At 28.6% G+C, this 12,719-nt stretch overlaps 1 protein-coding gene across 3 annotated transcripts; it reads left to right on the forward strand.

Annotated features, from left to right (window-relative positions):
* Positions 1 to 6,730: 6,730 nt before the first annotated feature.
* Positions 6,731 to 8,878, forward strand: LOC109158376 (F-box/FBD/LRR-repeat protein At1g13570-like). Of its 3 annotated transcripts, none has more exons than XM_019306294.1 (5): positions 6,731 to 6,958; positions 7,110 to 7,207; positions 7,291 to 8,054; positions 8,147 to 8,302; positions 8,458 to 8,878. In XM_019306294.1, exons 3-5 carry the CDS (start codon positions 7,302 to 7,304, stop codon positions 8,791 to 8,793), a joined length of 1,245 nt encoding a protein of 414 aa, XP_019161839.1. In that variant the 5' UTR covers positions 6,731 to 6,958; positions 7,110 to 7,207; positions 7,291 to 7,301; the 3' UTR covers positions 8,794 to 8,878. The 3 variants fall into 3 exon arrangements, with proteins under 3 accessions (XP_019161839.1, XP_019161840.1, XP_019161838.1); XM_019306295.1 differs by lacking the exon at positions 7,110 to 7,207 and having other exon boundaries at positions 7,291 to 7,528; positions 7,963 to 8,054; XM_019306293.1 differs by lacking the exon at positions 7,110 to 7,207.
* The last annotated feature ends 3,841 nt before the right edge of the window (positions 8,879 to 12,719 follow it).

The raw sequence follows: 12,719 nt of genomic DNA on the forward strand, positions 1-12,719 counted from the left end.
ATTAAAAAATAAAATCTTAATTCATCAAAAATAGAAAAGGAAACAGAATTTACTAATTAATTAATACTAATAATAATCAGTAAAAAGGTTAGCAATAAAATAGAAAAATAAAAAAAATCCTTAATTCACTAAAAATCTATACTCTATACTATTATTAAAAATATATAAAATCATCATTTCTTACTTTCCCGCCCAAACAATAAAAAAGGGGAAAAATTACCAATTAATAATATTAATAATAATTAGTAAAAAAATTCGTAGTAAAATAGAATAAAAAAACCTTAATTCACAAAAAATTGAAAAGGAAACGAAATTCACTAATTAATTAATACTAACAATAATCAGTAAAAAAAATTGTAGTAAACTAAAAAAATAAAAAAGGATTCTTAATTCACTAAAAATGGAAATATAAATAGAATTTACTAATTATTACTAATAATAATCAGTAAAATAGGAAAATAAGAAAAGGAGTCTTGATTGAATGAAAATGAAAGAGTAAAACACGGAAGGTTGTGAAAAAAAAAAAGGAGTCATAATAAGGATAACAGTCAAAATAAAAAAAAGAAGAAGAAAATCCTGCCAAAAATTAGAATTCACTAAAAAAAGATGAAACGGAATTCAGTCAATTCACTGATTAATTAATACTAATAATAATCAGTAAAAAAGTTAGCAGTAAAATATGAAAATAAAAAAAGATCATTAATTCACTAAAAATTGAAAAATAAATGGAATTTACTGATTAATACTAATAATAATCAGTAAGATTTGAAAAAAAAAAAGATTTTTAATTCAATGAAAATGAAAAAGGAAACGAAAAGTTGTTAAAAAAATATCATAATAAGAATAACAGTACAAAAAATACTTACCAAAAAATTTTAAAAATAAAAAAATCCTTAATTTGCGAAAAATAGAAAAGGAAACGAAATTCACTAATTAATTCATACTAATAATAATCAGTAAAATTATATCTTTTTTTCAATAATGAATATTTTCTTAAAGTATATACACATATTATTCTTATCAATATAGAATTAAAAGTATATATATATATATATATATATATATATATATATATATATATATATATATATATACACACACACACACACACACACACACACACACACACACTTAATGTATAATAGTATTAGTACAAAATAAATTATACTTTTCTTAATAATTAATTATTAATATTATTGCCTAATAATTATGTATTGTCACATTTTCAGTGTAATTATTATGGTAATTTATATACATATATATTTTTATACTTAATGTATAATATTATTGGCATAAAATAAATTATATTTAACTTAATATATAATTAATTTTTAATATGATTTTCTAATTTTTATTAATGGTAATTATTTAATAATTTTTCTTTCATTCTTTCGTGTAATTATTATGGTAATGTATTTAAATATTAGAAGAGAACAAATACTATAATTAATATAATTAATAAAATTATTATGGTAATTGCCACAATATTTGGTAATTATAATTAATATAATTATTGAAACTGAGAAATAGAAGATTTCTTCCCTAGAAAAATTTGTGACAATTTTATTAAATTATAATTACTAAAATATGAAATATAATTAAAGAAATGAAAGTATAAAATTAACGAAACATGAATATTTATAATTTTTTCTAAAAATATACATACACTTACGCACTATAATAATCATATAATATTTAAATGCAACTTTTTAAATTCCTAAATGTAATTTTTTAATTATAATTATATCAATATAAATTATAATTAATGAAATTATATTATAGAATTTTTCTATATACATATTAATAAACATTATGTATATATACAATGTATTATACAATCATATAAGAAAATGCGTTCGATATATATATATATATATATATATATATATATATATATATATATACACATGTTTTTTTTATTGATTTATAAGTACAATTCTCTTAGTTAGTATTCATATATTTAGAATTATAATATATATGAAATACAATTAGGAATAAATCATCTTAATTATGTGTACAATATCATTTCTGTTTATAATAATTAAAGAAAAAATAAATATGTGAACCAATGATTTCAAAATGAGATTAATATACAGTTTCAAATAAATATAACATGATTAGACGATTTACTTTACTTAGTTTTAATTTTCTTAATGAAGTGACTTTTCTTTATTCGTTTTTTGATGGAATACTAAGGGAGTGTTTGGATTGTTGGTAAATCTATAGTATAATTAAAAACAAAATTTTATTTACTTGATTTTCCGCCCAAACAATAGTAAATAGTAAAGGTAAATTAAAAAATAAAAAGAAATATATCGCAATAATTCTCTACATCATCATCAATTAAAAAATGAAACAAAAATTAGGTAAATTGGAAAATAAATGAATATTAATAACTGACTGAAAATTAAAAATGAAAAAAGAAACAGAAATTACGTTAATTGGAAAAGGAAATGAATATTAATAATTCACTGAAAATAAAAAATTATCCATAATTGACTAAAATGGAAAAGAAAATTGTGATTATTGCATTTTAATTTTTCACAATAATATTACACAGTAGAATAAATCAAATCACAATTATATCATAAATCTTTCAAAATTTTAAACAATGGAATAGAAATTAAAAATGGAACGGAAATATTTCAATAATAATATTCTACATCATCAATTAAAAATGGTTCAAATAGGTAAAAATATCACTGTATCTGATATTTTAATTGACTGAAAATTAAAAAGAATAATTGTCTAAAAATGAATCTGATATTACTAATTGACTGAAATTATAAAAGGAAATGAATATTAATAATTGACTGCAAATAAAAAATGACTAAAATGAAAAAAGAAATTGACAGATCATTGCATTTTAATTAAAAAATAGGACGAAACTTAAAAATTAGACGAAAATATTTCAATAATAATATTCTACATCATCAATAGTAAATGCATATTTTAAACGATAGTAAAGGTAAATTAAAAATAGAACGAAAATATTACAATAAAAATATTATAATCATCAATTAAAAATGGAACGAATATTATGAAAAAATATCAATGCATCTAATATTCTAATTGACTAATTGACTGGAAATAAAAAAAAATAATTGACTGATAATGAATCTGATATTACTAATTGACTGAAAATAAAAAGGAGCACTAATTGACTGAAATTCTACCATTATATATTTTCACCCGAGTCACCCATCCTTTTGGACTAAAGGTGTTAGCTCTAGACGAAGATGAACAAGATTGTGTTGTTACTACCAATTTGTCTACAAAGAGGTTTCAATAGTTTGTAAAATATAATCTGTGATATTATGTTTTTTTTTTAAATGGCAAAATTGCTATATATCTAGACAAGAAATATATTTTCCATACAAATAAATTAGGATATCAATTAATTTTTATAACTGAATTGCTAGAGAACGAGCAAATTTGCCTAATTTATAAAAATACTAAATAATGATAAATAAAATCTCCAAAGTTATAGCGCCGCATGCGTACATCTACATATTAGCTATTAATTTGAGCAATTAATAACATAAAAACACATAAACGATCCAAACAATACCTTCAATTGCACTATATAATATTTGATGTTCTAATTTAAATAATTATATATCAATCAAAATATTCTTAATATATTACAACAAATTCATTCCGTGCATCGCACGGGCGCAAATACTAGTAATAATAATAATAATAATAATAATAATAATAATAATAATAATCATAGTAGATGAAGAGAGTAAAATTCACTTTTGGTCGTACATTTATTGCGCAATAGACACATTTTGTCCGGTTTTATTAATTTAGTCACATTTTACCCAACATTTTTAAAAAGTGAACATGTTTGGTCTACAATTACATTTGCTGTTAATGAGCCATGAAGTGAGAGGACAATTGTGTCCTTTCACGTGCTATTCTTCATCAGCCTTCAATTTGTGAGTAAATAGTAAAGAACAAATAGCCCAAACTGCAATGAAGATGCTACAACGAGAAAGCCAACGATATTCCCATTATTTTTTTTGTTTGACTTTTTATTTACTAGTAATTGTCCCGTGCGATGCACGAACTATTATTAATTTAACAAATTTACCAATTAAATTTTTGATATTCTCTAAATTAGTAAAGAAAGTAATGGTTGTGGAAACAGAAAAACGTACTTGAGTTCTTGAGCTCAGAATTAGTTTGATTTAAAATGTAAGTATAACTATACAATGTAATATTTAATATTTTTAAAATTTTAATTATACTATTATTATATTAATTTTAAAGTTTATTCTTACTTGTATTATTATTTGAATTTGAATTATTTTTTTATTTGAAATAACAACTTTAATTATATAACTAACGTATTTAAATAAAAACTTGTAAATAAAATAACAGGCGATATTTATCGAAAATCTTCACCAAAAATTTATTCATTTGAAAAAGATTATTTATGTAAGAAGTATATATTTATTTTATATCTAATTTATCCTCTTTATATATGTGGAGTCAAATTAATTATAATTGAGGTTTAAATGAATATATACACAAATTATACTAAATATAAAACTTTACCAATAAATTTGAACACAATAAACTTTTTTCAATACTCCATTATGCTTTAATATATATAGAGATAGAGATAGATCTATAATAATAAAATATAAATACACATAATAACTTTAAAAAAGATATGTATAAATACATCTACCCACACAATTAATGCAATTCATACTTGCTATTCTTATTTTTATCAAAATGCATTCACACTTTGAAAGAAAAATTTTGTGGCTAGTTATTACATAAATAAAGATAAAGATTTTTTTGTTCTCTTCCGATTCTTGCCATAAGCCACCTAGCTATCCCTACTTGACAATCAAATTGGCCCTTTAAACTGTGAGTCTGTGACGCAGCAAATAGATCCATTCCAATTTGACCTTCTAAAATCTGAGCAATTCCTTCCAACCCCAAAGTCCCTCAAGTAGAAGACCTTCACATAAACAACAATGCTAGACTGGCCAACAAAAGGCAGAATTAAATTCTAAAAACTGCTCAGAAATATGTCTTCCACCCAACCACCCTTGAAACCAAAATCCTAGAAAAAGGGGAAAACAAATAAAAAGATTTAAAGCTTTGAAGCTATGCCATGTAGTTTACAAGGATTCAATTCTTGATGATGCTCTACACTTTCATGGCAATAAACAATCTCTGTTGTTGTGTTTCTTTAAAGCAGAATCTCGTAATGTTGCTGAGTTTGGAAGCTAAGGAATTGTCGTCTATTTCGTCTTCTTCAGCCGCCTTAAAGGCTCCGAACAAGCTGTCGTTTAACCATAAAGAAACTTTGATGGTGAGTTCCCCAGCCATACCCGTTTCGTGGGACCCGAAATCGACCGCTTCAATGGCTCATTTGTTCGCCCTTTTGGATCTAAAATCGACCCTGATTTAGCTACCATGAAGTATACAGGCACTCCGCCCCTCCCACCACCACTCTCACAGCGACGGATCTTCCTCCCCTTCTGCTTCTGGGTTTGATCGATGATGAAACCAAGAAGCTGGTGAAGAATAGCACGTGAAAGGACACAATTGTCCTCCCACTTCACGGTTCATCAACAACAAATGTAATGGTGGACTAAAAGTGTCCACCTTTTAAAAAGGTTGGGCAAAATGTGGCGAAAGTAATAAAACCGGGCAAAATGTGTTCATTACGCAATAAATGTAGGACCAAAAGTGGATTTTACTCAGATGAAGATGCACAATCACTCACGCGCCAATCAAATCTTTATCTTTATCTTCTTTATCTTTATCTTTATCTTTATATTTATATATAATAATAAAGCAGAATCTAGCCACAAAATTTTCTCTCCAAAGTGTGAATGCATTTTGATAGAAACAAGATTAACAAGTATACCCGCATGGGCAGCTCAACTGGTTACAGAGGTGAAACTTTGGAAGAATGACTAGAGATCGAGTCTCACCAACGATAGTGTGAGAGAAACCTCTCAAAGTGAGGGGGGGTTCCTCACTTGGTTCATGTCCACTTGAGTTTAGCAAGTATGAATGCATTCATTGTGTGTATATTTATGTTTTATTATTATAGCTTTATCTCTATCTCTATATATATTAAAGCATAATGAAGTATGAAAAAAAGTTTATTGTGTTAACATTTATTGGTAAAGATTTATATTTAATATAATTTGTGTATATATTCATTTAAACCTCAATTATAATTAATTTGACTTCACATATATAAAGAGGAGAAATTAGATATAAAATAAATATAGTTCTTACATAAATAATCTTTTTCAAATGAATAAGTTTTTGGTGGAGATTTTTTACAAATATCGTCTATTATTTTATTTACAAGTTTTATTTAAATACGTTACTTATATAATTAAAGTAGTTATTTCAAATTCAAATTACTTTAAAAAAAATTCAAATTCAAATAATAATACAAGTAACAATAAACTTTAAAATCAGCATAATAATAGAATCATTAAACTTTTAAAAATATTAAATATTACATTGTATAGTATACTTATATTTTTAATTAAACTAATTCTAAGCTTAAGAACTCATGTACGTGTTTCTGTTTTCATAATTATTACTTTCTTTGTTAATTTTAAGGATCTCAAAAATTTAATTGGTAAATTCGTTAAATTAATAATGGGACAATTACTACTTAGTTAAAAACTGACAAAATATTTACACTTGAAAGCGAATTTTTTGAATAAATTTAAATATGCGATTTGAGTATTTGACTAGGGCTGAAGCCTAGAAGCGAAAGGTGAAGCAAACCCGTCTCCCATAGTTGGATTATCCTCATGGGCCTCTTCGTTTCTCGCCGCCTTGTCCTCCACTTTGGAAATGCTCTCATAAATAGCAGGCCAAACAATCTCCGCCATACAACTTCACCGTGAATAAGATTCATTCTAGCTAGTAGCTACTATACCCGATGTTTACTTGATAGGTATGGCTGATATATATTTTGTGAATTAAATTATGGTTTTAAAAAATTTTGGATCAAAAGTTTAATCTGTGTTTACAAAATTTGAATGCAAGCAATTTGTTTGTTTTGAATTTGATTGATTCGTTTCTTATTTCTACCTTTCATACTCCAGGTATTATATTCGTGTTCATATACAAAATTTGAATGCAGGCAATTTGTTTGTTCTGAATTCAATTGTTTCGTTTCTTATTTCTACCTTTCATACCCCAGGTATTATATTCGTGTTCATACTTGTTTAAGACTTGCAATTTAGTTTTTGATTCATTTGTTATTTAATTTGCATATATGTTAAGGTTATTGGATTATGGCACCGAGGAGAAGAGATAGAATCAGTAAACTTCCGGTAGAAATACTTGACCACATCTTGGGATTTTTGCCGATTAAAGATGCTGCTAAAACCGCTGTTCTGTCTTCCATTTGGAGAGATGTTTGGTCCAATCTCACACAACTTAACTTTGATCGTCACTTCTTTTCTTATATGGAAAAGACACAACGTCATCCTAGCAATTATTTCAGGGAATATGCCCCGGGGTATGTGATCAACAAAGTTCTCCTCCAACACAATGGAACTATTCAGAAATTTGTTATCTATTTTGTTGATGTTGGTGTTGGGATACTTACAATAAAGTCCCTCGACCAGTGGTTACTTTTAGTTACACAGAAAGGTGTTGAGGAAATGAACATTCGTCTTCAGTATAATATATACAAGCTGCCGAATTACATATTTTCTTGTTCAACGCTCAAGAGGTTGCATCTTTCTTATGTCGTTGTTCAACCAATGAAATCCCCCTGCATACTACCAAATGTTGATTTGCTTAGTTTTGAGTATGTTAACTTTGATCCTATAGAGCCTTCACATTGTGCCATTGATGTTCCTGTACTCGAGAGTCTATTATTTTATTGCTGTGGAGACATTTTTAATTTTAACATGACTGCTCCAAAGCTGTGTGATTTAACAATCACAGGTTGCTACTCTGATTGTTTGGACAAATTTCTTCCGGTTAATTTGGACTTGAGATCTATTTCTACTCTGAATTTGCAATATTCAAATATCGAGGTATTTAGTCATATTTTTTTCCCTATTATTTATATGTGGAGTATTATTTTTTTAGGGAACTAATCCTACTTCCTTTCTATTTGATTTCCAAGAAATTTGTTGAAGAAATTAGTAGGATGGGATTTCAACTAAATGTGGAAAGGCTTAAGCTATCATTTACTTACCAAACTGATACAATAACTCCTGCACTTGTTCATTTGCTGCAATCATGCCCCAAGTTATGCAGACTTGACTTGAATGTATCTGCGGTAATCTTTATTTTCATGGACAAATTGTCCATCTGTTCACTGATATTTTACTTGTTTATGTATTGTTATGCATTCCTAAGTTCAATTGTGTTGTGTAATTACTAATTCGATTGAGTTTTTTTTTTTTTTTCCCTTTGTATGATGGTTTTCTATAGCTTGAGGAGATGGAAATTAGATATAATCGCGCCTTTTCGAAACTCTTGTCAAAACTTCAAGGCGTGGCACAAACAAATAAAATGCTTCGTACTTTGAAGCTTGACTCATTTAGCGGGTGGCAGTCTGAAATTCTTTTCATTAAGGAGGTACTTGCCTATTTTTCAGCACTTGAAAAGCTTTTCATTATTTTTGCCTCTTATAACCAAACAGAGGAGTTCAAGTTTGGAGTTATGCAACAACTTTTGCATTTTCCTCGTGCCTCCACAAAAGCAGAAATTGTTGTTTTGCATTTTCCTCATGCCTACCCCACAAAAGCAGAAATTGATGTTATTTAATGGGTATGTTTCTGTTGAACTATGCTTTTTGGTTTGAGTGTGCCAAATGACAATTTGACAATATAAAAATTTCTACTTGTGCCAATGGAAGGTTTCTTTTGCAATATAACAATTTCTACATGAGACAATGTCTAGTTTAATGTTCTTAATAATTATTGTTTACATAATTATAATTGTCAGTTTTTTTTTTCTTTTTTTTTTTGGGGTTTTTTTACTTGTATTTAGGTTATAGGAAAAATTGTACTTTTTAGTCCTTGAGTTATAAGGCAAGTGTAGTTTTCATTCTTAATTAATATGGAGTTGCAATAGTACCCGTAATCGTTCACTAATTCACTATGGTGGTTTATTTGTGATGGATGTACTCGATTGTAAAAATGGGGAATACAAGTCCTAGATCAATTAAGAGAGTACTGAACTGGTAAATTATGAGATGAATATATAAAATTGCAGTTTCTCATTTGAATTACAAACAATAAGTAGGGTTGTGCAACAGACGGGGTTCAGGTTCACATATGGTCACCTCGAGCGGATTTCGGTTTGAATATTGGAGGTTTTATTCGTTTATTTATTTATTATATACACTCAAAACTGTAGGATATATGGCCGAATTAAACAGATATTTGTAATAAAAAATTGTAACTTGAAAAAATTAATAAATCTATTTAATTAAAATAACTTGTTTTTCATTTTTTACAAGACAGTCTATTACAAACACTTAACTACTTAAGTAGTTAGACTACTTAAGTAGTTAGACTTAGAACTTACGCAGTATACAATTCAGCTGTTCAACAGTTAGAATTAAGAAACTTACAATTTAGAATTTACACTTCAAATTCAAAACATACAAATTTACAGACTTAGGACTTAGAATTTACACTTCAAACTTCAAACCATTGAAACGTTTGAACAATTGAACATGATAATTGATAGAGTGCTCAGATTGCTATTTTTCCATATCAATTTAGGATTGAGGACAAATTGCTCAATGAGTATAGCATAAACACCACACTACACATGCAACGTACCAAACCCAATTCTATGTATTCAGACAATATGGTGGAAGCATTGCACAAGAATAAATTAGTAATTGAATAAGAGAGATAAGAGCTCAATGATAGCATCATTTAAAATGTTACAAAGCCATGAACACTTTCGAGTTCCCTGCCTATGAATCATGGACTGAGGGACGGTTCCCTGCCCATGAATCATGGACTGAGGGACATTGATACACATACATCGATACAAACATATTCATCAAATATCAAAATAAGTAATCAAATACACATACATCGATACAAACATATTCATCAAATATCAAAATAAGTAATCAAATGCTTTATGTTTTAATTATAAATTCAGAATAAATAATCAAATGCTTTATGCTTTAATTAGAAATTCAGAATAAATATATAGCCATACACGTATTATTGTAGGTAGTGAAGATCCAACTCCATTGCTGGATGTGCTGCACAACTCTGCAAAAAAAAAAAAAATAAAAATAAAAAAAATTGTAAGTTAAAATAAAATAGGTAATACTTATTAGTTTCTAAGTTAAAATAAAATAGGTAAGTTAAAGTATTTACCTTTTTTAATACTTTCAACATCATCAATTTTTTTCTCAACAGAGATAGGTTGATTTTTTTTTCTTAATAGATATAGGTTGATTGACTAACTCAGCTAATTCTGTACACACACTAGTGCCTTAACAATTTTAGGAGTTAGGGAACTCCTAAAGACATCTACTACCTGCCACTGGTACTGAATGATGATTGTGATGCAACATTAGAGATTGGAATAGCAAGTATATCCCTTGCCATTTTAAACAACACTGGGAACCAATCAGAATTCACCTTCCACCATCTATGAAGGTCAAAAGAACAATTGAACATGATAATTGGAGCATGTTGTAGAATATTGTTGCATCTCAAGTATATCATGTTTTAAAAAGTGCATAAGTGGCCAACGTGAGCCAAAGTATTACTTTCAAAATCCATAAGCATGTGGTATATCATTATTTGATGCATTGAGAAGTTGTTGAGATGTTGCATGCATGAGAGATATATTTATGTATTATCTATATCAGTGAGGTTTTGGAGGGCCCTGTTTGGACTATGTCCTCTCGGATAATTTTATGGACATTGCGGTCCCAGTATATGTAACGCGGTGTATTCTCACGTTTCGAGGTTGGAAACTGTCCGCCAGGCTTGGAATCCTGGTCAGGGGGTGTGCACGTTGATAGTTCAATATCTGATTTCACAGAGTTTGAGCATAGAACCAAGAGAGTGGTTCGGTGGACGAGTAGAGTATTAGGTCGGCTAGATGCCGTGCCCGGATAGGTTCATTCACACTATGATGAAGTTCCTACCTTGTCCATTTAAAGAGAAAGAATGAGTCATTGCGACTCTAAGAGATAAAGAATGAGTCATTGCGACTCTAAGAAAGAAAGAAGTGAGTCATTGCGACTCTAAGGAAAGAAAGAAAGAAAGAAAGAAAGCAAGTCATTTATGATTCAATGAGACTTCCACAGAAAGTATTCTATTTTACAACGAGTGTATGAGTATATTTATAGTATTGCACGAGATTGCATATGAGTATATTTATAGCATTACACGAGATTGCATATGAGTATAGTATTGCACGAGATTGCATTTGAGTAGAGTATCGCATGAGATTGCATAATGAGAATGTTGATTTAAAATTGTATATCGAGCATGATTGTTTTGTTACATTTTGAAGTCTTGTATATCCCGTTTACATGATGAGAACTTGAAAGCATGAAGATAACTTTCGTATGGTGTATTAGTATGAAATTACTTGTAAGCATAAATTCGATTTGATAATGTTGTAGTGATGTTTATGTGTTGAAATATCTTTATGTTGTTAAGTCATTTGTATTGAAGCATGCATTTTGATATTATAGGTTGCAAGCAATGTTGAAAAAATCGCTAGGCGCCCTCTAGGCGCCTGGGGACCGCCTAGGGCGCCTAGAGCGCCTAGGCGCGATTTTTGCAACAGTGGTTGCAAGTATATAGAAAGTATGTGGTGTGTTTGTAGTTGCCTATGAGATGAGATTGTTGTTTATGAATGTTATCAAACGTTTTCCAAAGTATATTCTATAGTACTTTACATGGTTGAGTGTGGTTATACTTAGCTTTGTGCTAACATGTGTTTTCCTATTTGTCTATGTGTTGTTTGTAAAACCCCTTTCAGGTGGGCCCAACGTTGAGAGGTGATCGAGTTAGACTAGTCTAGTAGTTCTAGTAGTCTGAACTCATAGTAATTTTATCATGATGTTAATTTGTCGAATTTATAGACTGATGTTGTTTGATGATGTTTGATGATGTAGACATCGGGGTGTGTTTCCCCCTTATGATTTTCGATTTAGTTTTATGAATGTTAGTTATTTTAGTTTTATTTCTAGTTCTATCCTTAGCCTGTGCAATCACCACGGAGTGGCGGTAACATTCCCACTAGTTTACTTATTAAGTTGTTTCTTCGTTACTTAGTTTATGTTAATCGTGGTTTAGATTTATAATTAATATTTAGAAAAAGTGGGGTGTTACATCCTCCCAGTTAAATGGTGTCAAATTTTGTGATATTGCTATTTCTTGTCCTCTGAGCACAAAACATTGATATGCATCCTTAGCATTCATATTATGATCTTCAAGCCACTGCTCCACATGCGAAGTAGAGGTCCAACAATTTGCATTGACCTAATCACCACCTAAGTGAAAGAGCTCAAATGGAAAATTCTTCCTCATGTTTGCAAGGATTCCCCATGATTCTACGTGACCAGGAACATCTACCTCTGCCATAATATTGATGCCTCTCATTTTTGCAAAGTTGACAATGTCGTACGCATCTTCAACAGTATAGCGCTCCATCTTTGTATGTATAAGCCCTTTTCCACAAATTTAGATATGTAA

Source organism: Ipomoea nil, unplaced genomic scaffold (assembly GCF_001879475.1).
Source record: "Ipomoea nil cultivar Tokyo-kokei standard unplaced genomic scaffold, Asagao_1.1 scaffold2818, whole genome shotgun sequence".
Lineage (NCBI taxonomy): Eukaryota > Viridiplantae > Streptophyta > Magnoliopsida > Solanales > Convolvulaceae > Ipomoea > Ipomoea nil.

Bases quoted from the DNA above. Each gene is read 5' to 3' on its own strand.
- LOC109158376 (XM_019306294.1), top strand. From the start codon at position 7,302: ATGGCACCGAGGAGAAGAGATAGAATCAGTAAACTTCCGGTAGAAATA. The intron at 8,055-8,146 runs GTATTTAGTCAT...TTGATTTCCAAG, and splicing joins TGCAATATTCAAATATCGAG to AAATTTGTTGAAGAAATTAG. The intron at 8,303-8,457 runs GTAATCTTTATT...GGTTTTCTATAG, and splicing joins TTGACTTGAATGTATCTGCG to CTTGAGGAGATGGAAATTAG.